Source organism: Simochromis diagramma, unplaced genomic scaffold (assembly GCF_900408965.1).
Source record: "Simochromis diagramma unplaced genomic scaffold, fSimDia1.1 OVJJ01000216.1, whole genome shotgun sequence".
NCBI lineage: Eukaryota > Metazoa > Chordata > Actinopteri > Cichliformes > Cichlidae > Simochromis > Simochromis diagramma.
Genome location: NW_024386883.1, coordinates 2,536,233 through 2,560,904, shown reverse-complemented (window position 1 = coordinate 2,560,904; position 24,672 = coordinate 2,536,233). Strand labels below are relative to the sequence as shown.

The 24,672-nt window shown below is 39.0% G+C and overlaps 3 protein-coding genes across 3 annotated transcripts; 1 reads left to right on the top strand and 2 right to left on the bottom strand.

The window, feature by feature from the left end:
* Nucleotides 1–2,870: 2,870 nt before the first annotated feature.
* LOC120734279 (palmitoyltransferase ZDHHC20-A-like) lies at nucleotides 2,871–9,947 on the bottom strand. The gene is made up of 12 exons (XM_040032986.1): nucleotides 9,797–9,947; nucleotides 8,683–8,709; nucleotides 8,488–8,582; nucleotides 8,275–8,395; nucleotides 7,802–7,871; nucleotides 7,465–7,497; nucleotides 5,681–5,801; nucleotides 5,253–5,385; nucleotides 5,021–5,147; nucleotides 4,586–4,672; nucleotides 4,418–4,497; nucleotides 2,871–4,301 (listed from the first exon to the last, which is right to left on the bottom strand). The coding sequence occupies exons 1-12, from the start codon at nucleotides 9,912–9,914 to the stop codon at nucleotides 4,258–4,260; spliced, it is 1,056 nt and encodes a 351-aa protein (XP_039888920.1). The 5' UTR covers nucleotides 9,915–9,947; the 3' UTR covers nucleotides 2,871–4,257.
* Nucleotides 9,948–11,094: 1,147 nt separating this feature from the next.
* On the bottom strand, nucleotides 11,095–16,436 carry pcyt1bb (phosphate cytidylyltransferase 1, choline, beta b). Its single transcript, XM_040032987.1, has 8 exons — nucleotides 15,702–16,436; nucleotides 14,525–14,624; nucleotides 14,059–14,175; nucleotides 12,453–12,604; nucleotides 12,268–12,346; nucleotides 12,033–12,175; nucleotides 11,752–11,940; nucleotides 11,095–11,545 (listed from the first exon to the last, which is right to left on the bottom strand). The coding sequence occupies exons 1-8, from the start codon at nucleotides 15,786–15,788 to the stop codon at nucleotides 11,309–11,311; spliced, it is 1,104 nt and encodes a 367-aa protein (XP_039888921.1). The 5' UTR covers nucleotides 15,789–16,436; the 3' UTR covers nucleotides 11,095–11,308.
* A 1,330-nt stretch (nucleotides 16,437–17,766) lies between these two features.
* lipia (lipase, member Ia) lies at nucleotides 17,767–24,599 on the top strand. The gene is made up of 11 exons (XM_040032985.1): nucleotides 17,767–17,900; nucleotides 18,200–18,278; nucleotides 20,401–20,771; nucleotides 20,847–20,955; nucleotides 21,698–21,799; nucleotides 21,904–21,993; nucleotides 22,075–22,239; nucleotides 22,393–22,482; nucleotides 23,607–23,715; nucleotides 23,807–23,992; nucleotides 24,112–24,599. The coding sequence occupies exons 2-11, from the start codon at nucleotides 18,221–18,223 to the stop codon at nucleotides 24,194–24,196; spliced, it is 1,365 nt and encodes a 454-aa protein (XP_039888919.1). The 5' UTR covers nucleotides 17,767–17,900; nucleotides 18,200–18,220; the 3' UTR covers nucleotides 24,197–24,599.
* Nucleotides 24,600–24,672: the final 73 nt, after the last annotated feature.

The window sequence follows — 24,672 nt, the reverse complement described above, 5'->3', positions numbered from 1 at the left end:
GCTGTGTTTGTTGGTCTGTGATTGGTATTGTAATTGTGAATCTACATACATTTGTTTTGGACTCTTTATTGAGTTTAGTTGATATTTTGGAGCATTAAGTGATAGTTGTTTTTTTTGCCTGTCCCATTTGGTTCTTTAGCCGTCAGAATTGTTGTCTGAAGACCACCAAGGATACCCAATGGATTTACTTTGCCAAATGGATCATCACGACCTTGCCGTATTGGTCCATTTGATCAACCTTTGTTGTTATTATTTATTTTATTTTATTTTCAGTTGTTACAGACGGGACAGACATGACTGAGGGATAGGAACGGGAGAAAGAAAGATGAAGGAAAAGAAAAACAGAAGGGAAGAGGGACAGTGAGAAAGGGCACTTAAAAAGAAAAAGACCAGAAAGAAAAATCTCCTGGATCACCTGTTGAGAGAAAAAGAAGAGAAAACAAGCAAAAAAAAAAAACAGAGCAACATACTAAACACAACAGCATCACGTTAATCTAGCTAAGTGTAAACAGCAGTAAATACTAAATATTGAATGTTGTTGTGTAGCAAGCAGGACCTACAGCGCACAATGTGCTTGGAAATAGCAGCCAGTAAAGGTGTAGTTTATGTCTATGAACACTGAACACCCGTGTGCACACCTGTGTGGATCAGCGCGCTTGTATTCAAAAGGTTTCCCCATGTAATGGTCTGCTAGAGGATGTAGAGAGCCATAGCCCTGTCCCCCAGGGCATGAAGCAGGCATGGAGGAGATCCAGGCTCCAGACATCCAGAGGCCCCAGAGTCCGAGAGCCCAAGGAGGACCACCGGAGGGGCATTAAGTGATAGTTTGTGGAAGGTGAGAAAGCAGAAGGGAACTGGCCACACTACCTGTGTAGAAAACCTTAGAACTGTTCGCAGCTTACAGTGGGGTAAATGATTACTTCATTCCCTGCTGAAGTTGTAAGTTTGTTCAGTTATAAAAAACAAAACAAAAAACCGAACAGTCTGTAATTTTTATGGTGAGAAACAGAATATCAAATATAAAATGTTCAGAAAAAACACATTACATGAAAGTTTTAAATTGGTTTGCTTGCCACTGAGCTGTCCAAGCGTAACTTGTCTTAGTACATGGTGGAGAAACCCTTTTTGGCAAGCACAGAGGCAAGTTGATGTCAGAGCTAGTTTTTTATTTAATCTGACCACATCACTTTCTCCCAAGCCTGTGGTTTATGTCCCAATATGTGTAACTATTTAAAGCGCATTTGTTATTAAATTATTTATAGGACTTTGTAGAGATTTAGATACGTATTATGTGTCACACTTTTCATTTAGTCTTTTCTTATATGGTCCTGTAAATGCATAAAGGTTAACCTCAGGTCATCGTGAATGTCATGATGTCTGATTTTGATGAAACCTTCAGAGGTCTAAGATGTGCCTGTTTGCCAAATTTGGTTTTTCAACTCTTCGTGGTCTAGGAGCTGTTTTCCAGCAAAGAAAAAAAAACAGGTAGAAAGGTATTTTTTACATTATACTCGTAGTAAGGGGTACTATCAAGCACTGAATTGCTGGTTTCTGTGCTTGTAGATTGCTAGCATTAATTGATAACCTTCATCCAAGTATGCTCACTTCTGGCTTTAAAAAACACGGCCTTGGCCAACATGCTAATGCAGAGTCTTAAAAAACTGGTGGCAGTGGGCAGTACCACTCAGCCTCCTAGTAGATGTACCTATGGCAGGGGTGTCCAACTCCAGGCCTCAAGGGCCGGTGCCCTGCAAATATCACCCTGGGTCAACACACCTGAATCAAATGATTAGTTAATTACCAGGCCTCTGGAGAAATCCAGGACATGTTGAGGAGGTCATTTAGCCATTTAAGTCAGCTGTGTTGGATCAATAACACATCTAAAATCTGCTGGACACCGGCCCTTGAGGCCTGGAGTTGGACGCCCCTGACCTATGGCTTGAGTTTCGAAATCTTACGTTACCTTGTTCACAAGATTTTTAGAAAACTTGACCTCTGACCTTAATGGTCAAGGTCACTGAGATTAGAATTCATCTGAGAATTTTAGTAAAATAAATAAAAAATAAAATTGTTATTTATATAGCACCTTTCAAGACAGAATCATAAAGTGCTGCACATAAGATTACAAGTCATAAGAAGATTTAAAAAAAAAGACAAAATAAAACAGGCAAAAAATTAACCAAAAGCAGTTTTAAAAAGGTGAGTTTTGAGTTGTTTTTTAAAAACAGCTACCAAGTCCACAGTTCCTAATGTTTGGGGGAGAGAGTTCCACAGTCTCAGGGCCACAGTGGCAAAAGCTCTGTCACCCTTATTTCTCCTCTTAGTCTGTTTTATAGCAAGTAAGCCCTGATCAGATGACCTCAGGGACCTGCTGGGGACATAGTGCTGTAGCAGATCAGAGATTTAGGCTGGTGCTAGTCCATGCACAGCTCTGTATGTCAAGATCAGGATCTTAAAATTGACTCTAAATTAAACAGGAAGCCAGTGTAACTGAGATAACAATGGTGCCACATGTGAGTACTTGGAGGATTTTGTCAAGATAGCTTATCTGTCGATAAATATATGTAACAGCAAAATGATCACTAAGTCTTTTTTTTTTTTGTTCATATTTCTGGTACAAATATGACAGACCCCCCCATATAAAGGCACTGCTCTGGTATAGATTTCAATGCAAAGCCATTAAAATCTAAGTTTCATCACATAGACTTCACTGGAATCCAGTTAAAGCTTAATTGTTCATGACTAACATCTTGTAAGCACTTAAGGTCCACAAGTTCAGTCATCTGCAGAGTTGTTCCTCAGTCAAGGGAACATTTTAAAATCACATTTTTGACAAAAACAAATCACACATTTGTTAAAGAATAGGGATGTATAGTTGTATTACATTTATTGTTACATAGCAATCATTAAGCAGCACGAACAATTTCATAATAATAAAAAAAAAAAGCATATTTTTTTCAAACAGGCAGCAGCTCCAGGTGCCTGTTGTTAAGTTCACTGACATCGGTCATTGAACTTCTGTGAGTCACTAATCATGTAGGCTAAAAGTAAAATCAGTCAATCATGTTTTATTGTGCTACACATCACATACTCCAAAAGGAAGGTAATATAAGGAAACAATGGCAGGCAGTAAAGAGTGAAGAAAGGTTGTGACACCTTTGGATCACTGGTATGAACTCCACTTCTTCTATCGAGCTTTAGGCTCAAGGACATAATTGCCTGTTCTTTATGACTTTTTTTTTTTTTTTTATTGTGGTGTTTTTTTATGTTCTGTGCTTTTGAAACTTAAATTTCTTTGAAAGTGGTGGACACAAACAGAAGACACTTCAAATAGATTCGTGTTAATATAGAAATACAAAGGATGTTAGTTCTGTAGATGAAGAAGGAAATCACTTGTATTAATGTCTTTTTGAAAATAAATAAAATGCGATTTACAAATAAATACATAGAAAGACAAAGCAATTAATTTATAAAACAGGACAAATTACAGATAATTATAGTGCAATGAAAAATCTACCTGATCATCTTGGAATTATGGGAGACCTGTTGGCTTTCAAGTATCCGGATTGAGATTAAACCATTTCAACAAGCATTAAACTGGATTTGGTCATCTAAGTTTTAGCATTTATCATCTTTATGTTTTTCCTATCAAATATATTATGAAATGAAAAATAAATATTTTAAAGTGTAAACAGAAAGACCTTCAAATATTTACAAATATGTAAACTAAATTTGAGACCATCTGATAACAGACTGCTGCTAATTGGACTGTGCTTGAAGTTCACCTTATAAGACAGACACACACACACACACACACACACACACTATTTCGGATGAAAATCAACGTACAAACCTTTTGCTCTGCAATTAGTGATTAAGAGGTTGATTAATACTGATAAAGGATGACTCTCTAGATGAAATCTTAAACATAAAACAGACAAAGACAAACATTGGCTCCCACATTTTGGGGATTATTTGAATGTCTTTGGTTTATCTTAAAGACATCTCCTTCCCTGAATCTCTTCTGCTTCAGACTGGTGCAGTCTATGAGGTCGCTGTAGAGGCTCTTTCTACATGATAGCAATATTGTTGCTGTGCTCTTTCAAAGCACGCTGGATGAGGAATGGTCCATGTAATAAAAACAAATACAAAACATGTGGTTTGAAGCTGCATCAAAGCTTAAAATGAAGGTCTAGGATGACTCCCGTTGAGGTGATGATACTCCTGGTTTAAGGCATCGTAGTTGAGATATGTTGTCTACTGCTCCTTCTCTATTGTCACAGAGACAGTCTGTCCGCCATCTAAAAGGAAACAGTGTGCACAAAAGATGTCTTAGGATGGGTTGTTTATTGAGCACAAACAAAAGCAATTAGGACACAAAAGCATGAAATTGTGAGAAAGGGCATTTGTAACATACTCATTTTCTCTTTGCTGCCATCTTCTGTGTGCTGAACATTATTGCTGAGGACATGCAGGTTAGCTTCTCCATCAGAAGGACTACAATTAAAGTTAAACAGAAATTAATTCAAAGTAAATAAAATTGAAGCCTCTGATATTAAAGATTTGAAAGAAATAGAAAACTTACCCTTTGCCATTCTGCTGGAGGACACTGTTTGCTTGCTCAGGATCTATCTGTACCAATCTGGTGACAAAGGAATGCCCATCTCCCTGACTGAAAATACAGAGAGAGGGAAAAAAAAAAAAAAAAAAACCTTCATTGTTTTTTTTGTTTTTAAATATATTTCTGACACTCCATGAAAGTAACTTTAATTAAAAAAAGCTGGATAGGTCTGTTAGCACAAAACCAATTACCCTCCCATACTGAGTAGGCATGCACTAACACCATCTGCATGCGTACATCATTTATTCTGACTGATATGAAGTGGGTGAAAGTTTGGGCATGCATCAGCTTTTGCCCCCTCACTTTGACTCTGTGATCCATTTTGTTAGTGACCATTTATGGAACTTATCGGACGATCCATTTTTAGTGACAAAGCATATCACATGAGAGTAGACTCACCTTGAGAAAACAGGGAAAAACCAGTACTTTGCCTGGTCTCCAAACACCTCGGCTACATTTCTGCTAAATCCCAGAGAAAACCCATTTTTATCCGGCCCATTTGTGAAAAAAGGAGCCCTAAAAGCCTCTAAAAATGGAGGGAAAACAAACAAACAAAAAACGACAAGAGTTAGCCAGTGGTGTTTTGTAGAAGTGGAATTAAACAAAGTATGTATTTATAGTATTAATTTACCTATAGTGGTCCTGTTCTTTCCCACGAGCCACAGATGGTATCCGAGAAGTGACACGATGCTGATGAAGAACAAGGCCGCCACAAAGAACAGAAACAAGATATGGAATTTGGCGTGGGTGTCAGGCAGCTGTTTCTTTAGAATGAAGGGAAAAAACAAAACACACTTTTAGCTGATTAATCGTGACAGCCCTGAGTCCAATTATGTGGAAAATGAAACAAATTCATACTACTTTGTTTCCTCAGTACAACAAAGTCTTGCATGGAAATAAAATACTGTTTCACTGCTGGACTATGTGACAGGACCCACTGTCTTGTGTAAAGTGTGCTGCAGAGAATCCCCTAAAAATAGCAACAGGTTGATACTGATACACGTGGTGTTCACACCACTAAATGTCATGCAAACACCACGAGGAGGTTCATGTACTTACGGTCCAGAATTTGATGAAATACTGGATGACTGTTGCACAAATCACTACACAGTAGAGTGACGCATAGGACAAAAACAGGACAAAGTACTTGTAGTTTGAGAATCCAACACAGTTATTCACCCTGAAAGAAGATGACACCACAACAACAGGAAGGAGAAAAAAAAAAAAAGAAAGGGGGTGCTGAATAACATTATGACAATAGCCATGGAAAATATAGCTGAGATTATTTATGTATGTATGTATGTATGTATGTATGTATGTATGTCCGTCCATCTTTTTTCCCTCCCCCAATTTCTCCTAGTGGACCCAACCTTTGCATAAACATTACCCAGGGCACTGTGATGTACCAACATCTATATGAGTTATACAAATACTTTATACAAACCCAGTAATCATATATATTTGCAAATTTGACTGTTTTATTGAGCACCAAATCTCAAATTAGACTGTTTGTATCACAATACAACATATCATAGTGTCATACCATAATGATCATAGAGTATGTATATTCAGTGTTGGGGAGTAACGGAATACATGTACCACTGTTACGCATTTAAAATACAAAATATGAGTAACTGTATTCCATTACAGTTACCGTTTAATAGGTGATATTCAGAATACAGTTACTTTGTTGAAATGAATGGATTACACGGCGGTATTTTCCTGTTTCATAAGGCTATGCCCTCTCCATTTTTGGTTTCCACGCTGGTGGAAACCCAAACAAAACACACATCAAGAGGCTATAATGTCTGTGTCTCAATCTCGCGGCCCATGTCACCCCTACTTGCAGCCCGCATAATGACGTGAAGAATTTTTTTTTTTTTTTTTTAATTATTCACAAAATTTATTTAATATGAAGGCAATAGGGAGAGTGTTACAGGCATAGCCCTAAAGAATGTAGCCTCATGGACAGTGTAGTCCGTGCTGCAGGAAGAATGGCCTGCCATACCCGTTATGTGTCTGGGAGCGCGAGGAGGGAGAAAAAGAGTTGAAAAGTACGAGTTGTCACCGACCAGAAATGAGAGATGGAAGCGTGTAAATATAATAATAACCACTGCAGCCAAAAAGAGTGGGTGACAAGCCCAGTTGTAAGTAAGCCAAGCCATTAAGACTCGACTGTACACTGTGTTCGTGTTTTCCTCTGAAACGATAAGTTGGAGCAGCCTTTCAACGCCTCTCTCTGTCTCTTGCTAGCAAAGGTGACCCAGACAACAAAGTAAAGCTAGTTTTCGGCTACGAGCCCGACATATTAGCCAGAGGTCCCTTTACGGTTTTACACCTTTACGGTTCGGAGCCGCGGACCTGTTTTATATACGCGCGGAATAGTTTCTATACGAGATCGCTGCAAAAAGTGCAGCCTTACATGTCCACCCTACTGTTACTCATTTTTTTTATATTAAGATTTAAAAATCTAGTTGGTATTGGAATTGGTATGGCGAATAACCTTCAGTAAAAGTAATAAATCACACAGCAATAGCACATTCATGTAGCTGTAAAAAGCACGATAATATATTAAGTAATCCAAAGTATTCAGAATACGTTACACTCACTGAGTAACGGAATACGTTACAAAATACATTTTGGGGCATGTATTCTGTAATCTGTAGTGGAATACATTTTAAAAGTAACCTTCCCAACACTGTGTATATTCCCAATCTCCCACTATGCACTGCAAAGTGGGGTTTGATAGTAATATTAACAACAGTAATAAGACTAATGTTCAATTAATGTTCAAGAATTTAAACAAAGAAGTTTAATCGCAAAGTAAAAACAGAATATCATACCAGGGGCAGTGATGGTCCATTTTCAGCACACACCTTGAAAAAAAAGCAAGCATGATAGCATCCTATTAGTACCATCCAGTATATACCAACATATTGATCTTTTCACTGACCCAGTAAACAAAAACAACACATTTGATAAACCCTTATTAAGATATTAGTTTTCCATATTATCACTTTACTAAAAAAAAAAAAAAAAAAAAAAAAAACATTTGAAAGTATTCTGTAATGTTTCCTGAATTTCTGTTGCCAGAAGAAGAAACTACTTTAGGGTGGATGTTTTAAGAAGATCTTATTCAGGAATGTGTTGATAAAGTGTGGACACTTAGAGAGGACTCACATTTCACAGGTTGAGCAGTGATGGCAGCGATCAGGCTTGATTACCTGACAGAAGTCGCAGTATCTGATGGCTAGAGAGAGAGAGAAAAAAAAAATTAACTGTATACCTGCTGGATATTCTTAAAGCATATTCGTTAAATCCCCCTGTGAATCCAAGCGGGTCACATCCTGACTTTTAATTAGCAGGGGAGCCAGAAGAGAAAGCAAGGTGCACCTGAGTCTAATTAACCCTCCTGATACAGGCTTTTCCGTAAACACAGCACAGACAAGCCTAGTATGTATTAAACTGAGAAACAACCAGAGAAGACATGTGATTGTCATTTGTAATGCTTTTGCAATGTTGATGGCTGATGATCAAAACTTTTGTGCACTTCCTCTTTTGTCAGAGCAACATTTTGCTAACAGAGTTTTCCCTGATGGTGTGTAAAACAAAACAAAGCACAGTCACTTACTACACTGTATCTAAAGCCATACCTCCTCCAGTTGTGCGTGTGTACACAGGTAAATTCCTCGCCACTTTCTTCAGGATCTCTTGTTGGGCCTCAGCTCGCTCTTCTCTCTCATACAGCTCCTTCTCTGCCCTGGGTAGACTGAACTGACAACAGAAAAAGAAAAGTGTTCAGTGATCAGTGTTTTGTTTATTTCCTCTCTTCCGCTAAGTGAAGAGTGTGACAGAAGCAAACTTACTGCTTTTGAGGGATTGGCTGGTTTGGACCAGATAGTTTTCCAGTAAGCCCATATGAACATGGCGAGGAAAATGTGAAAGATAACCAAGTAGCTGACTGTTGTAGAAAAAAAGAAAAGAAGGATCCTTAGCGGGAGAGAAATAACAGCATCAAATATGAGTGAGTGTGTGTGTGTGTGTGTGAGTGCAATACTTACTTCGTTCAGCATTATTTGGGATTGTATCTATAGGAAGAAGGTAAAGTATATGTGTATATATTAGTTAGGAGTAATACATGACTACACATCCCCCACTTCTCTTTCTCTTCCTCACACCATGTTGCAGCAGCCTGGCACGGCCAGCAGTGACCCACCCACAACAGAGAGCTTTGTTTAAGCATCAGCAGGGATGTCCCTGTCCTGACCACAGCCGCAACACAGAGACATGCTGATACTGGTCTCATCAGCTCCCGCCTGAATCAAACTATTTAACTTAGCGTCTGTGTGTGGGAGCAGCACAAATCACACGACACACAACTTATTAAAAACTGCTGAAAAAAAATAGCATAAACACTTAGGACTTACTCAGGAACGCGCCAAATAAATTATGTTTACTAGAATTCAAGTTACAATTACAGAATCCACTCCTGGAAGTTAAATGTGCAAAACGGGTACAAACAAATACAAATCAAATTCCCTTTTTTTTCTCCTGAAACGACAAGTTGTTAAAATTTAATATTGAAAAATCATTTTTTAACTGCTCAAAATATGTTTAATTACAGATAAATACACACTAATAGCATCAAAAAGTCACGGACTAGATTTTAAAGCTGGCTCGGAAGCACCTCATTTATTGACACCCCAAAACTATATAAAATAACAACAATAATAATAATAATAATAATATAATAATAGCAGCTAGTAAATATATCTAGTAAACTCAGAAAGTTTTAACATAATTAAGCAACACACAAACGACAAACCCTTTCACAGTCAATCCACTTTTCTATTTTTATGATATCCGTTATTTGACCCATTACGTCTGCCCTAATGGAGTGATTAATTATTAACGGAGAAAAGTATTTCCTCTCACTGGAGGGGAAGAAAAAAGTAGACAAACGAAGCTGTCATGAAAAAAAAAAAAAAAAAATTTATGTAAAATATTTCCATGAAAAGGAGAGACAGAAATATGTGTTAATATTCGCCAAACGTTTCATCGCATTACGGAGTGTGAAGCCAGATTTTAAATCTTCAACTAGCTTATCAAAGTTTCAAACCCTGTCACTGTCAACGCTCGCGGCCGCTAAACGTTTATAAAGGTGAGCGCACTTACAGACACACAGCTCGACAACGTAGGCGTAATAGGACCAGCCGACGACCAGGTTAATAAACAGGACAGGTACCCAATTCAGAGCCCGTTTACAGCACCTTAGTGCGTGAGAGGGCGCCATCTTTAATCCGTGTTTGACATTAGCTGACGGTGACGTCACAACCACGGCTTTTAAATGGTCCAGCCAAAGATGCATTAGGATCAAGATACTTCACCGCAGTGCAGGCGACGAGGAACGGAACGTGGATGTTGTAGTTGTTCAAAAAGTGAAATTTAAGTATATTTTTAACGCACCGTTTGTAATCATTCCTCTCAGCAGAGAAACAGTCATAATAAAACACAGTAGCAGCTAAAGTTGAGGTCTTCTTAGGGCGTATTGAAGCATGTCTCTCACAATCTTTGGCTAGTTAGTTCCCTCGTGATATGCTCAGACTTTTGTATTTATGAGTAAGAATATGTTGAAAATAAACAAAAAACAAGCAATTTTAGGCTACTCATTAGGTTTAGTAAACCAGAAAAAAGTCAAACAGAATAGGTCAAAGGTTTCATTTGTTTGTTCATTTATTATTTTGTCCAGCTGGGGGCAGAGAAACACAATGCTGTGTGAAGTTGTGGAGCACAGTTAAACATTGTTTTGGAGCTCGGTGTCTGTCCACCTGTTTGCAATTAAGTAATTTTAGTCTCCACTCCTAATTTGCTAGATGCCTTAATTGTCTTTCTCTTTTTTAATTGATTTTTTTTCGCTTGGTGCTAGCTGGGCAAGACGGGTGTGTGAATAAGAGGGAGGCGGGAGTTTAAATACCTGGGGTTAGCCATTTAAAGCAATGGACAGTGCACAAAAGAACTGAAGAAGCGAATGTTGGTGAATGCAATTATCCTGTCTTATTCCCCCCCCAGGGTGCCCCTCCCTGATCGTTTTTCTACCGGAGGTTTCTTCCTGTTAAAAGGGTTTTTCCTTCGTAATGTTGCCAAATGCTCGCTCATAGAGGCTTATTTGATTATTAAGGTTTTTTACTTCTTATTTACTTCTTTTTACTTTGGGAGAGTGATAAGAAGGAAATTGTTAAATAAATACATTCTGTGACTGACCTCTTTTATTTCTATAAAACTGCTTAAACCTTTATTTATTAAGTCTTCCTTACACCATCATGAAATTGCCTTAGTTTGCCAATACAAAGCAAAAGTTTCAGTGTAGTACATTATAGTTTTAGGTGGAGAACCTCACCGACACTCAAGATTTTTATTTTTTTGAAGATGAGCATGTGCTCCATTACATTTAGTGTTGTATGAAAGAAACACAAATGATAATACAAGATGACATCCAAACAAAATTTTAATGTTGTTTTTCTTTTCTTTTCTGTACACACACATTATGTACATGACGTTGGACTTAAATACACCCCTAATAAATTAAATATTTTCATTTTTAGTTGCTAGTTATAATTAATAGCCTCCTTTCATCACATTTTCTTCCAAATGAATGGCAAATAGACTGCAAGAGGACAAATGAGGAGCTCATTGTGCATGCTTGCTGTTTATAGAGGCAACTTTCAGTGACGACCGTGAACGTCTCCCCTTTTTAGTTGAAGAGTGGGAAGATGGAGAGGAAGGTGGGGAGGCAGTTGCAGAAAAGGGGGTGGAGTCAAAAGAAACTGAGCGTCTTCTGGTGGGACTGCTGCTTGGTGAGCCATGGGGCGAAGAGTAGGGTGACAGGGCCTGGAGCATACGGCCACTTCTCTCCTGAATTGCATGCTAAACAAGGGCAGACACAGATCAGATTTTCACTGTGTGTAATGCTATGTTCTGTTGCAGTGATTTAAAGAATGCCTCTTGTGATTCAGTTTATGAAGACGTGCTTGTTTTTGCTCACACACAGACTTTTTTCTAGTTAAGAAGACTGAAATTAAATCTTGTGCTACAGTTAGTGTGTGACGTTTTTATGGTGAAAGTGAACATACCCATGCTCCATCCGGTCCGAAAAGCTCCAGAAAGTTGCCAATGAATTCCCGTGACTTCTCTTCCCATTTGTGGATGAGGTCCTGGCTCTTCTCTTCCACCCTGTAGACAAAATGTTTCGACTTTTCCTCCACCGTACGGACTGTCTCTTTCATCTTGTCCACCTGGTTCTGGAGCCGGTACTTTTTCTCCTGAAATAAAGTAAGGTGCATTTGTGTCTAATTTTGTATTTACAGCTTGTTTTTCCCTTTTAAGTTTGATTAAAAATGAAATATTTTCTTACATTAATGAAGCCAACATTTAGTTCACGGGCTGTGTAGCCTCTTTGCAGGTTGCGTCTGACATACATGTCGTAATTACGAACGATACGAGTGATCAGATCGGATGTGGAGATGCCCTCCGTCCTCTGAGTGGCCACAAACATTCCTGACATGAACACACAAATACTTTAAATATGTGTAATTAATTATGAGAAAGAAGACAACTAGAATTTATTTTAATGTTGCATGAATCTTCACCTGCTTCCTTGATGTGTTTGTAGACGTCCTCTGATCCAGCGGAGGTGTAAGGTATATCATCATGGGCCACAAAGTCAATCTATGAATGCAACAGAACGGTCTACAGACAGTTTGGACACCGTATAGCTTTGACACTTTATGACATTATAGGAAGCTGTGTTTAAAGTTACTGTGTGACCTTTGACCTTATGTTTCTTGAGGAATTCTGGTGTAAGGCTCCAGGGTGCATCCCGCACTACCTCGTCAACGTAACGGCAGTGCCTGAGGGCTTCATAGCGTTCGTCCTCTGTCATCACCGTATAGCCCTTAAACTTGTGAGTGAGTTCATCGCTGCACACTAGGAACACAGAGATTTTCAGTGCTTGCCTCCTTCCTGATTTCTTTTTTTTTTTTTTTTTTTTCCATATTTGCCACACTGACATGTTTCAGATCATCAAACTAATTTTAATACTGGACAAGTTAACCTGAGTAAATACATAATGCAGTTTTTAAATGATGTTTTCGTTTATTAATGGTAAAAAGCTATCCGACCTTACCTGGCCCTGTGTGAAGAAGTAAATTTTCCATAAACAATGAATCAATAAAGCATTAAGATCAGTCTTTCGCTGTGGAGGAATTTGGGTCCACTCTTCTTTGCAGAATTGTTTGAATTCGGCCACACTGGAAGATTTTCTACCATGAATGGCCCGTTAAACGTTACGCCACGGCAGATTTAAGTTCAAACTTTGACTAGGTCACTCCAAAACCTCCATTTTGGGTTTTTTTAGCCATACAGATGTGGACTTGCTGGATTGTTTCGGATCACTGTCCTACTGCATAACCTAAGTGAGCTTCGGGAAACAAACTAATAGATGGACATTCTCCTTCAGATAGCTGAAGCAGAAACTGATAGCAGAGAGCAGAATTCAGGGTTCCTTCAAGTCTTCCAGGTAGGTCTTGAAGCAGCAAAGCAGCCCTAGACCATCACACTACCACTACCATGTGTTGATGTTCTTTTTATGAAATTGTTAGTTTCATGTCCGATGTAACAAGACTCAAACCTTCCAAAAAGTTCAAGATTTCCTTTGTCAGTGCACAGATATTTCTCCAAAAGTTTTGGGGATCATCACAATGTGAGATGAAACTTTGTTTTGTTTTTGGTCAGCAGTGTTTTTTTACCCTCTCAATGTCTCTTTTTTATTGCTGAATCATGAACTATGACCTTAAGCCTTGACCCTGAACTTCCCCAGATGTTGTTCTGGAGTCTTTTGTGACCTCCTGGATGAGTTGTCGATCTTCACTTCGGAGTAATTTTGGTATGCTGGACACTCCTAGGAAGGGCAACTGCTTTTCCGAGTTTTCTCTATTTGTGTATAATGGCTCTCACAGTGGTTCACTGAAGTCCCAAAGCTTTAGAAATGGCTTTGTAAATCTTTCCATACTGATACTTCAGTTTTTCACTAGTTAGTCACACTTACTTAAAGATTTAACAATGGAAGTATTTTCACACACAATCAGGAAGGTTTGGAGAATGTTCTTCACTTACTGAATGAATTCATCATTTAATAACTGCATTTATATTCATTCGAGTTGTCTTTGTTTAATATTAAAATTACTTTGATGACCTGAAACATGTGAGTGTGACAAATATGCAAAAAAAAAAGATATCAGGAAGGAGGCAAATGCTTTTTCACTGCTGTGTACACGTGACTCTTTGGAGGCCTTCTGTGTCTATTTTCATGACCCTGAAGGTTAAAGAGTGTTACTTTGTGCATGCGTTACTGTGGCGAGTGAATGAAAGGCATACTTTACCTCCTACTATAAGATTAGTGTTTGGGAACACATTCTTTGCCTGCATCAGAGCTCGAGCATGTCCCGAATGGAAAAGATCAAAGATTCCATCAGCGTAGACTCTCACGGGGCGGTTAGCTAAACATGAAGGGTGGTCTTTAAATGCAGTCATGTCATGACATAAAACTGGAGCAGTTTATATTTTTGCTGTTACAAATATGGAATTCTAATGACACAGTGATGCTTTTAATTGTTAGTTAATCATTATTTTGCTGATTTGTCATCAGTCAGATTCACAGCTGTGATCAAACCCTGAATCATCAAAATAACTGGCAGTTATGTAACAATGCTGATAATGAAATCACTTTTTTATAACTGATATCAGACAATTACAGCAGAGCAAAACATCTTGGGTTAACTTTTCTTTTCCGAATTATCTTCCCTGTGTATTCAGAGTTTTTTTTTAAAAGGTGGTGATAAGTGCAACCTGGTGTCCCCCTCCGTGCTTGAGCAATGGTGAGCTTGTCATGTGGGATATCAGATTCAAAACCTGTAGACTTGGCAAAATCTGCTGGCTCCCGTGGAGTCTGAACACAAAGACCAGATGGAGACATTCAGATACAGTTGGTGCAAAAAGTCATCTGTTCTCAAAATCATTTAAATTTTACAGGTCGCCAGAATACATTATATGACACAAAACTATGTGTAATTACTGACGAAACATGTTCCCTCTTGCTTCATTCCTAACTGCTCGTGTTTCAAGTTTATCCAATCTCTTGCACGTGTTCAGACTTCTGCCCAGAACTGGATGTTATTGGTACAGTCATGTCGCATTTGATAAACACCGGGGTTCATAAAAACAGAAACTGTAAGACAGTATACAGGAACACTTTAGAAAATTAAAGCATTTAAGTGAATTACTTATAATAGAAATATATGAGATGTGGTAAGTTTGCAGGTTGTGCCTCCTCTCTGTATGATAATAACTTAAAGGTAGTTTTTTTTTACCAATTTTAGCACATGGATGTTCAAAGATGCTATAGACTTTGTGTTGCATGCATGTCCACCTTTATCCTTTGGTGTGCTGAAAGATATACTTTAAAATCTTGATCTCTTTTTAAGTGTCTTTTGCTCCTTGAGTTGTGTTCAAATATATGATTGGTTAGTATACCAGTGCAAAATATTAATTTGACCTTGTAAACATTAGCAACATGCTCCTATGCTTCTTACTTTTTGTCTTGTATTCTGATCTCAGCCTTCATGGCTTATACACATACTGACGCACAAGCCAGCATATTTCCACATCGGACATAAATGTAAGAATTAAAATTCGAATAAATAATTATTGTTTTCGTGTTAAGTCTTTAATTCCTTTTGACATTAATTATTGCTACTGCAGACATGAGTCATGCTGTTCCACGGAGTTAATCGGTTAACTTATCCCAGTCATATAACCACAGTGGAAAAGATTACCTCAGTAATATTCAAAGCATGTTAAATAATAATGCAGTATAAGGCAGAGATATACCTCACTTCATTATAGTGTCCTCTAAATATATTCACAAAAACAATATAAGAGGGGATCTCGTGGGGCTCCCTGTTGTTTATTATTTGAAAAACAGTGTGCAGTTGGTTCTCTTTGCTAATGACAGAAGCAGGCTTACCCTGCGAGGGCCTCCTCTTTGATTGTGCGCGGCAGCCTGTTGATGGTGCTGTCCATTGCCGCCACGGCCTCGTCTCCTGCGAGCCATCTGGGATGTTCTTTTTTCAGCCAACAATAACACTGCACAAGCCTGGTGCTCCTCTCAGTCAGCCCTACTACTGCAAGGGAAGGATCTCTAAAGCTGTGTGTCTGTTGAAGTATACATCCTATCACCCTGCCTGACCCTGATGACAGGATAACATAGCGGGCAAAGTTCAGGCCACAGTGGTAAAGGCTTTCAGAAATGTAGATTGCATTTGCAATCAATGCTGAGCTTGTAAAGACTTTCCCTTTATTTGTGCGGTGGCAGCAGCAGCATGATCCAGCGAGTGTTGATCCACTGAAAGTCCAGCTCTTTAACATTTTAGTACACATCTGTAAAAATATTCTTGCTTTTTTTTTTTTTTTACCATTTTTCAAAATTTTATTCCTTACGTTTTAACATAAAGAATAGAGGCTGCACACGTAACACTGTAATTTTTTCTGAGAAAGCCATTCAAGATAAACTATGAAGCTGTAATGGGAGGTCAGACACTACCAGCCTTTGGAACCAAACACAGGGACAGTGAGTCCCGGCATTTCTCAGAGTTGTTAAAAGTTAGCCACAGTGGCAGAAATCTGTGTATATCTTAAAATCAATAACATCCTGTCTTTCTTGTGCATTATAGCACACAATGCACATCCTGGTTTTGACATCAACTCATGCAGCTTTTTGGTGCTGAAGTGTTTCCCTATGTAACACACACAAACACGACCGTAGCTCAGGGGGTTGGGAAGCGTATCTGTAACCGGAAGGTCGCCGGTTTGATCCCCGGGCTCTCTGTCCTGGTCGTTGTGTCCTTGGGTAAGACACTTTACCCTACTGGTGTTGGCCAGAGGGGCCGGTGGCGCGATATGGCAGCCTTGCTTCTGTCAGTCTGCCCCAGGGCAGCTGTGGCTACAACCGTAGCTTGCCTCCACCAGTGCGTGAATGTGAGAGTGAATGAATAGTGGCATTGTAAAGCGCTTTGGGTGCCTTGAAAAGCGCTACATAAATCCAATCCATTATTATTATTATTAAAGCTGCACACGAAACATTATTTTCTACACAAAAATAAATAAAACTAAGACTTTTCAGGGAGGCTAGCTGCTAAAAAATGTTTTAGCCAGTCAGTGACTCTGTCTACTCTGTTTCAGTTCAAGTATATAAAAAACACTGACTAGTGTGATTACATAACTTTTCATTTAGTGCTAACATCTGGTCAAAGTTTCAGTTTGTCTAGCAGGATACTTTTATGACTAATATTCCCATCAGACATCTGCCTTTTTTCTTTAACTCTGCTCTCTTTAGTTTCACTTTAACTTTGAGCTGAGCTGTTTTTGAGTAAATCCAATGATTTTGTACAAAACGCATTTTAAAAGTAATGCACCTAGCGCTAAGCACTGGTGACAAGGCTGAGATAACAAGGCTGAAAGTCTTGTTATCTCTTTGGGTGTGTGTCATGTTCAGGAGATACCACAGATATGCAGTGATCTATATCTTTGTAATATATGTAAGGTATTTAGGACTTTATCAAAAGGTCCAAATTATTTATTGTAGAACTATTTTTCTAAAGAGGAAACTTTGAGTCAGGTAGTCGGTCACAGAGTGGAAATTTAAGAAATGTTTCACCAAACCACAGATTGGATGATCAGCTCATACATATGTCTGCTTTTACGAATTACTGTACTGTAATCCGCAATAAAGTGTTGGGAAATCTTTAACTGCTTTATGGAGGTGAGCTCATAATGAACAACTGGCCTTGGTTTTCCAGAAGTGACTTATGGAAAATCCCTTGAACATGTTTCACTTTCATTGTTATTCCTCCCTGATAAATCGCAGCACTTTGAAAAACAAATGCTAGATTTTTGGTTCCAGATCAGAATAATCTCAGTCAGCAACAAGCATAACCGGTGTGATCACACAGGAAGGGGGAGTGATTTCATGGGAATTTCTCACCTGTGAACACAATGACCTGGGGTAAGGGGGTGTGGTTATCTATGCGAAAGCATGCTGGGCGGGAGCATTGCTGTGCTGTTCTTCTCACTTCCTGAACTGAAGGCCTCCAAATATGTGGAGGTACAAACACAGGATAACCTAACATTCAGGAGCTTTGACACACCACGTTACCCTGCATTGAAGGTAAGACTCTGATTACAATAAAAACATTTCATATTCTTACATTCTTTGGAGAAAGGCAGAACCTGTACTACACAAAAGGCATGCTCTATAAATCACCAGTCTCAGGGTGTTCAAGGAGCAAAGACATATTTTTCTGCTCTTTTCTGACTCCTGTTTGGTAGATGAGTAACCAGTTAAGGATACAGTGTAAAGTATTCGAGAAAGAGAACCGTCTGTTTTGTTTGTGTGGTTATATTATGAACAGGATAATGTTTGAAATGTCTTTTTATGTAATAGTCTGACTGATTAATCTATTTCAGTTTAAAGTGCCCGTGTAAAGCATGCTCCTGTGGCAGTATCTGATAACCTTTCTGCTGGTTACTGTTCAAATATGCAAAGGTAGGAAACAAATCATGAAAATGTAAATGGCTTTCTTTACATATCAGCGGTGTGTGTGTGTGTGTGTGTGTGTGTGTGTGTGTGTGTGTGTGTCTGTCTGTACAGTGTTTGCACACACGTACAGCTGTGGTCACAAAACATATGACAAAAATGTATCACAAGTTTTCAGTCAAGCAGCATTTGAGGAAATGCTGTTTCTTGGAATTAGTTAAGGGTCCTCTTCTAATTTTACTGTAAGTGGAGTCACTGCTGATGTGCAACTGTTACTGAAAAACACATTTCTGTACTTTTCTTTTCATCTTAGTAAATAACCATCCTGTCAGTGATAAAATCTTTAAACAATCAAAAAATCTAGATATCATTTCAAGTTCTTACAAAGTCCGTGTCTAAAATATGCATTTGCTTAGCAGTAGATAGTTATATGTACAGAGGTGTGTCCTGAGCTTGGGTGCAGTAAGTTTCAGTGAGTCAGTGCGACATGAAAACTTGTAATGAGGAACAAAGAACTACACACTGAAACCAGTAGTACTGATGTCACAAGATGACATCAGCACAATGTTGGTTTGAGATATTATACAAACACGCTTTCGGCACTAAGTGATCACAAAAAAATGGTTTGCATGCTTTAGTCATACTGATGTTAAATCTCTTACGAGAAACATGTGGCCAAGGTAGCAGCGATACAAATTCAAAACCCGTTAAAAATGCAGTATTAAAAGACAAGATCTTCAACAGCAACAATATCTATGCCGGTCAGATCCATAAAGGTCCCACAAATTACATGAGAGACACACTGGATATGAGGAATGGAAGTAGTCACTGTGATGTCAGGTTTGAGGCCTTGATTTTGGGGTTCTGCCCTGTTTTAAATCATTTGTAGAATTCACAACGAAGCAAGCAGCAGTATTTAACCGGTAACTCCTCCAAAAGGCTCCAACACTGAGTCAATGAATTGGAGATGTCCAATTCATTGACTTGACTCAGCATAAATGAATGTTTGCGAGTCAATTGAGGATCAATTACTGTTGCATTTTATATTAAATAAATACATCCTCTGTACAGGTGAATAAGAGATTTGGTTATAGAGATCTGAACCAACTTTTATTAACAGGTTGTATTTTTGCCATAAAGTTTGTTATTTTAACACTGGAGTCTGGGTGGATTCACTTAAAGCCTCAAGTGAGCAGTGGAGGTCATGCTGAATCTGTGGCTTGATTGTTCAGAGATGTTAGGGCAGCAAATCGAGGACCTGCTCAGTTAGCCAGGCGGTTAGATTGTTGTGGCTGATCAGTGTGTTGTGGTTGAGTAGGTGTTTAAAAACCTTTAAAATGTACTGCAAGTACAGGGTGTCAGAATAACGGGCTATATATATATACTGTATATGACACATGCTGATAGGTTTGTAGCTTGAACCTATTCGCTGGAACGTTGAAGACAATATAATTACACAGCAAGCAAGACACGAAGTAGGCAAAGTTCTTCATGTTTCTCGTGCACGGGAGAGAACCGGACAAACGCCGTTCCTTCACTTGACCCCAGTTGCTCTCGTCCGCTCCCCCGTAACACTGCTCTTTTATTGAGGTTACATGAATATGCATAGGTTCATTAACATACGACGTCTACATACAAACAAAGAGTACCTTGCCTGTGTGTGTGTGTGTGTGTGTTGGGGGGGGGTCAGAGTGTGACCCCATAAATGACTTCCCTAAACCTGCTGGTCTGGAAGTCCAACAGTTCATCTAAACAAAAGGCACTTAGCCTAAAACAAATATAGCCACGTGTATCCTACCATAAAACAATAAAACAAGGTATGACCTCTTCCCATGCTCCCAGGATGTAGCTGGAATGCACACCAAGCCTTTGTAGCCTGCTAAAGATCACACATCCTATCACTACACAATTGATTATACACCTCTAAGCATATATGGTTAAATATTTCTAAGCATAAATGACAATCAACAATACAAAACCTAACACATGCCTCTCAAGGTGGCACAAAGTTTAGACGTATAGTATTTAGATGTTGTGCAATCTTTCCCATGCAATGTCTGCAGAGATCAATTACATAATATCTTATTTACCTGAATGCATCTGTCTTGTTTTGTTTTTTATCTCTCACCAGCTGAGAAATGCGATGAATTTACCGATCTGAATCTTGGTCACTCAATCATTGGTACCAGCCTCAAAGTTCGGTTGTTGCTATACAGTAGATTAAATGGGACATGTGGTACCCTTATGTCCCACACCGACCTGTCTGCCTACCCCCAATTTAACGCGTCAAAACCGACCACCTTCATCATTCATGGGTATCGGCCCACTGGATCTCCACCGAAATGGCTCCACAAGCTCACTGAGCGAGTGCTGGTCAGGAAAGACATAAACCTTATAGTGGTAGACTGGAACAACGGTGCTGCGACTCTGAATTATTGGGAAGCACTGAAGAACACACGCAAAGTAGCATCCAACATCACAGCTTTCATTAACATGTTGCAGGTATGGCAAGTTGTCTGATTTCAAATGTCACAGAGTGTGTAGTCTCTAGCGATTCTAAAACTGATATTTTTTCAGGAGCACGGAGCCGATCTGAGCTCCATCCACATGATTGGTGTCAGTCTAGGAGCTCACATATCAGGCTTTACGGGCGCTAACTTGAAGGGAGAAATTGGAAGAATAACAGGTAAGAGTGGCACTTACATTGACGTCGCTTCCACTTCCTGATATAGAATTAAAACCTGAAGTGGTATTTTTACTTGTTTTAAATCCCTCTAAAACAGGCCAATAGTAAAGCGAGCCTAATTTATGTTTCAGGTCTTAAGAACAATCTTATTTGACTCAATCTAAAGGAGAAGAAAACTTCTTAAGAACTTGTCCCTTTGAGAAGTTTGCATGACATTTGGAAACTGACGTGTTTAAGGGTGACATTTTTGTGGTGGCTCTTGGCTGAGCTTTTAATTCCTAGATTTCCAACTTTAGAAGTCACTAATAGCAAAAGGAGATAAAGCCACTGTTGCTAAAGGGTTTAATAAAAGTTGCAGAGTGTATAAACAATGTGTTATTTGTCATGGTTGAGTTGTGGAGTCAAAGGAGCATACCGTGCTTCGGGTTTTGCCTGGTTTGGAGTCGCCATGAAAAAAGCGGCACAGTTTTGGTAAAATCCCTGAGGAGAGATGACGTTCAAAGATCACGCTAATTCTCTGGAGGCTCACTGAGAACATCTGGTTTAAAACAGCAGGGAAACATGAAAAAAAAGATATGTGGAAAAAAATGAGAAAAGGAGACAGCTATGAAGGTCAGCTGGGATAAGCGCTCGTCCTAGGTGTTGTCGGAATATTTAAGTGAGGTCAACATTCTGTTTTCTAGTGTTGTGTTTAGGACTGAATTTCAAGCTCGACTGATGTTTTCTACTGTGATGTTTGCAGCACTGGATCCTGCTGGGCCAGGGTTCAAAGGCAAAAACCCAGAGGACCGACTGGACTCTTCAGATGCACAGTTTGTGGATGCCTTGCACACGGACATAGATTGTCAGTCAATCACCTTATTTATTATTATGAAGAATTTCTTTTCTTTACACAAAACAGGCATACACGTTGTGTATATGTGTCAACTTTTTATTGTTATATTACAGTGCTGGGTTTCAGGGAACCTTTAGGTCACATTGATTTCTACGCCAATGGAGGAGCAGACCAACCCGGCTGCCCAAAGACTATTTTCTCAGGTAAGATCAGTAAGTTTAGGAAACTTTTGGTATAAAGAACTGAACTTTATGTTAACAATTTACTTTCTTATCCCTGAAAAGGAGAGTATTTTAGATGTGACCACCGGAGATCGGTGTGGCTCTTCATTGACTCTATAAATGCCACATGTACCAGCAGGACCTACCCCTGCTCGTCCTATAAAGACTTTCTGGATGGCAAATGCTTAACCTGCAGTCAGTTTGGTAATGCTGGATGTCCTATTTTAGGTTGGTGATGAAAAACACACAGATTAAATTTTCTGTCAACTAACAGGCAGTTACGAAAATCCAAATATGCACATTTTGCCAGTTTGTATTTTATTTCTTTAGATTTTACAGTGTATTATTCAGCACTGACACAGGTGTTTTAACCTAACCCAGGTTATGATGTCATAAAATGGAAAGACATCCTGCTGGAACAGAACCAAACAAAGGCCTACTTCAAAACAAACGGAAAATCTCCATACTGCAGTGAGTAACAGTTTACTAATGATCAGTAAGCTATAAAAAAAAATCCTTAATTTCAATACAGCATACAATCTGATTGTCAGCCTGCACTGCCACCTAGTGGTAGAACTATACTTTTCTCAATGGTTTAACACATTTTAATGTGCCACTTTATTAGGTACACCTGTTCAACTTGTTATTAAAGCAAATATTTAATTAGTCAATCACATGACAGCATCTCGGTGCATTTAGTACATTTGCCAGAGGTCAGAGTAGAATGACCAGGCTGATTTGAGCTGTTAGGAAAGCAACAGTAACCACTCTTTGCAAATAAAGGTATGCAGAAAAGCATCTCTGAATTCACAACATGTCAGACCAAATGGGCCACAGCAACAGAATCAGAAAGTCTTGCTCCTATCAGCTAAGAAAAGGGAACTGTGTTTAAAGTGTGCACAGGTCCACCAAAATTAGACAAATGAAGATTGGAAACACATTACCAGGTCTCAGGAGTGTCGTTGTCTGCTGTGAGATTTGGCATAAACAACATGATAATATTGATCTTTCCTGCCTTATTTTTGAGATATCCCAGATTGTGCTGGTGTAATGATGTGTGGGATATCTTCTTGGCACACTTTGGAGCCCATATTATGAACTAAGCATCATTTGAGTGTCACAGTCTACCTGATTATTGTTGCTGACCATGTCCATCCCTTTATGACCACTGCTTCCAGCAAGATAACACGCTGTGTCAAAAAGCTCAAATCGTCACAAACTAGTTTCTTGAGCATGACATTTAGTCCACTCTTCTCAAAGGGCCTCCACAGTCACCAGATCTCAATCCAACAAAGCACCTTTGGGATGTGGTGGAACGAAAGTTTTATATCCTTAATGTGCAGTTGACAAATCTGCTGTAACTGTGTTTTGCTGTCATGTTAATGTGGACCAAAATCTCAGAGGAATGTTTCCAGCATCTTGTTGATTCTATGCCATGAGGATTTTATTTATTTATTTTTTATAAAAAATCTAAATGAACAGTTATGTTTATAACCCTTGAAATGGGGAATGAGCCAGAGAAGCAAGACAGGTTAAGTGTGTTTTATAGTTCAAAACAAAAGACTTGAATTAAAAAATGTCATGTCTTTGCTCAGTGACAAATTACAGGATGGATGTGATGATATGGAACAAGGATGTGCAGTGGGGATACTTGACTGTTAAACTTCATGGCAATGGTAAACAAGCACAGGCAACCATTGACCAGTAAGTCTCCTCTGCATATATAGCCAAGACTTGTCTTTATCTCCATGTTACTACCTTCTCTAACTAATGTATTTTTCCCCCCTCATATTAGTAAATCCTTAAATTTCAAGAAGTTCACAGACACCGAGCTGTTGGCTGCGTTTGACAAAGACATTCAGTGGGTGGAAAAGGTGTCTGTTAAATTCTCCACTGGGAATGTATTGCAGCCCAAACGTAAGCTCAGAATTCTCCGAATCCGTCTCAAAAACCTGGAACCTAAAGGGAATAAAGCACAGGGGTATGCTAAAATTTTACCTTTAAGAAATGACACGCAGCATCAGCTGGTTTCTTTGTTGAAGCACTTCTTATATCTCCCAGCTGTAGATTTACCGACGTGTCTGGTTTTTCCCCTCACAGGCCTCTGTGTCGATATGACGTCCTTCTCGAGGAGAACAAAGAGGTCACCTTCAGGCCAATTCCCTGTGAAGAATCCAACTTCTAAAGGGGAGAAAAATTGCATAACATTTCACTGCATGTATGGAGAGAGATTCGGCTGATTCTACAGTTCTTCCAGAATTGTTCATGAAAAGACCAGCACTGCTAAAACAAAACAAAATAACACAATGTTGCCTCACAGTAAGAAGGTCTATGTTTGAGCCAACTGGCTCGCTGGGACTTTTATGTGCAGTTTGCACTGTCCCACAGTCATTTGGGGGTTGGGTTAACTGGTGATTGAGTCTAAGTTGGCTGTCGGTGTAACTTTGAGCGTGGACGGTTGTCCGTCCCTGTTGTTAGTGCGATAGACTGGTTGGCCCCCTGCACCTCTGAACTGGATAAGTGGAAGATGGATGACTAGACCAGTAATGTGAATTAGACAGATTATCTGTCACAAATGAGTGAAAAAATACTAACATATTTACCTTTTTTGATAGAAAAGTAGGGATGTCAACGTTAACGCGGCGTCACGATTAACGCGAT

Coding starts and splice junctions, on each gene's coding strand:
- LOC120734279 (XM_040032986.1), bottom strand. CDS start 9,914: ATGGCGCCCTCTCACGCACTAAGGTGCTGTAAACGGGCTCTGAATTGG. Junction 8,583..8,682: donor CCCAAATAATGCTGAACGAA/GTAAGTATTGCA, acceptor TTTCTACAACAG/TCAGCTACTTGGTTATCTTT. Junction 5,148..5,252: donor AAAGAACAGGACCACTATAG/GTAAATTAATAC, acceptor CTCCATTTTTAG/AGGCTTTTAGGGCTCCTTTT.
- pcyt1bb (XM_040032987.1), bottom strand. CDS start 15,788: ATGGCTCGCAGGAGACGAGGCCGTGGCGGCAATGGACAGCACCATCAA. Junction 14,625..15,701: donor AAAGAGGAGGCCCTCGCAGG/GTAAGCCTGCTT, acceptor CTTTGTGTTCAG/ACTCCACGGGAGCCAGCAGA. Junction 12,605..14,058: donor CACTAATCTTATAGTAGGAG/GTAAAGTATGCC, acceptor CTGTGTTCCTAG/TGTGCAGCGATGAACTCACT.
- lipia (XM_040032985.1), top strand. CDS start 18,221: ATGCTCCTGTGGCAGTATCTGATAACCTTTCTGCTGGTTACTGTTCAA. Junction 20,956..21,697: donor AGAAATTGGAAGAATAACAG/GTAAGAGTGGCA, acceptor TGATGTTTGCAG/CACTGGATCCTGCTGGGCCA. Junction 21,994..22,074: donor CCCAAAGACTATTTTCTCAG/GTAAGATCAGTA, acceptor ATCCCTGAAAAG/GAGAGTATTTTAGATGTGAC.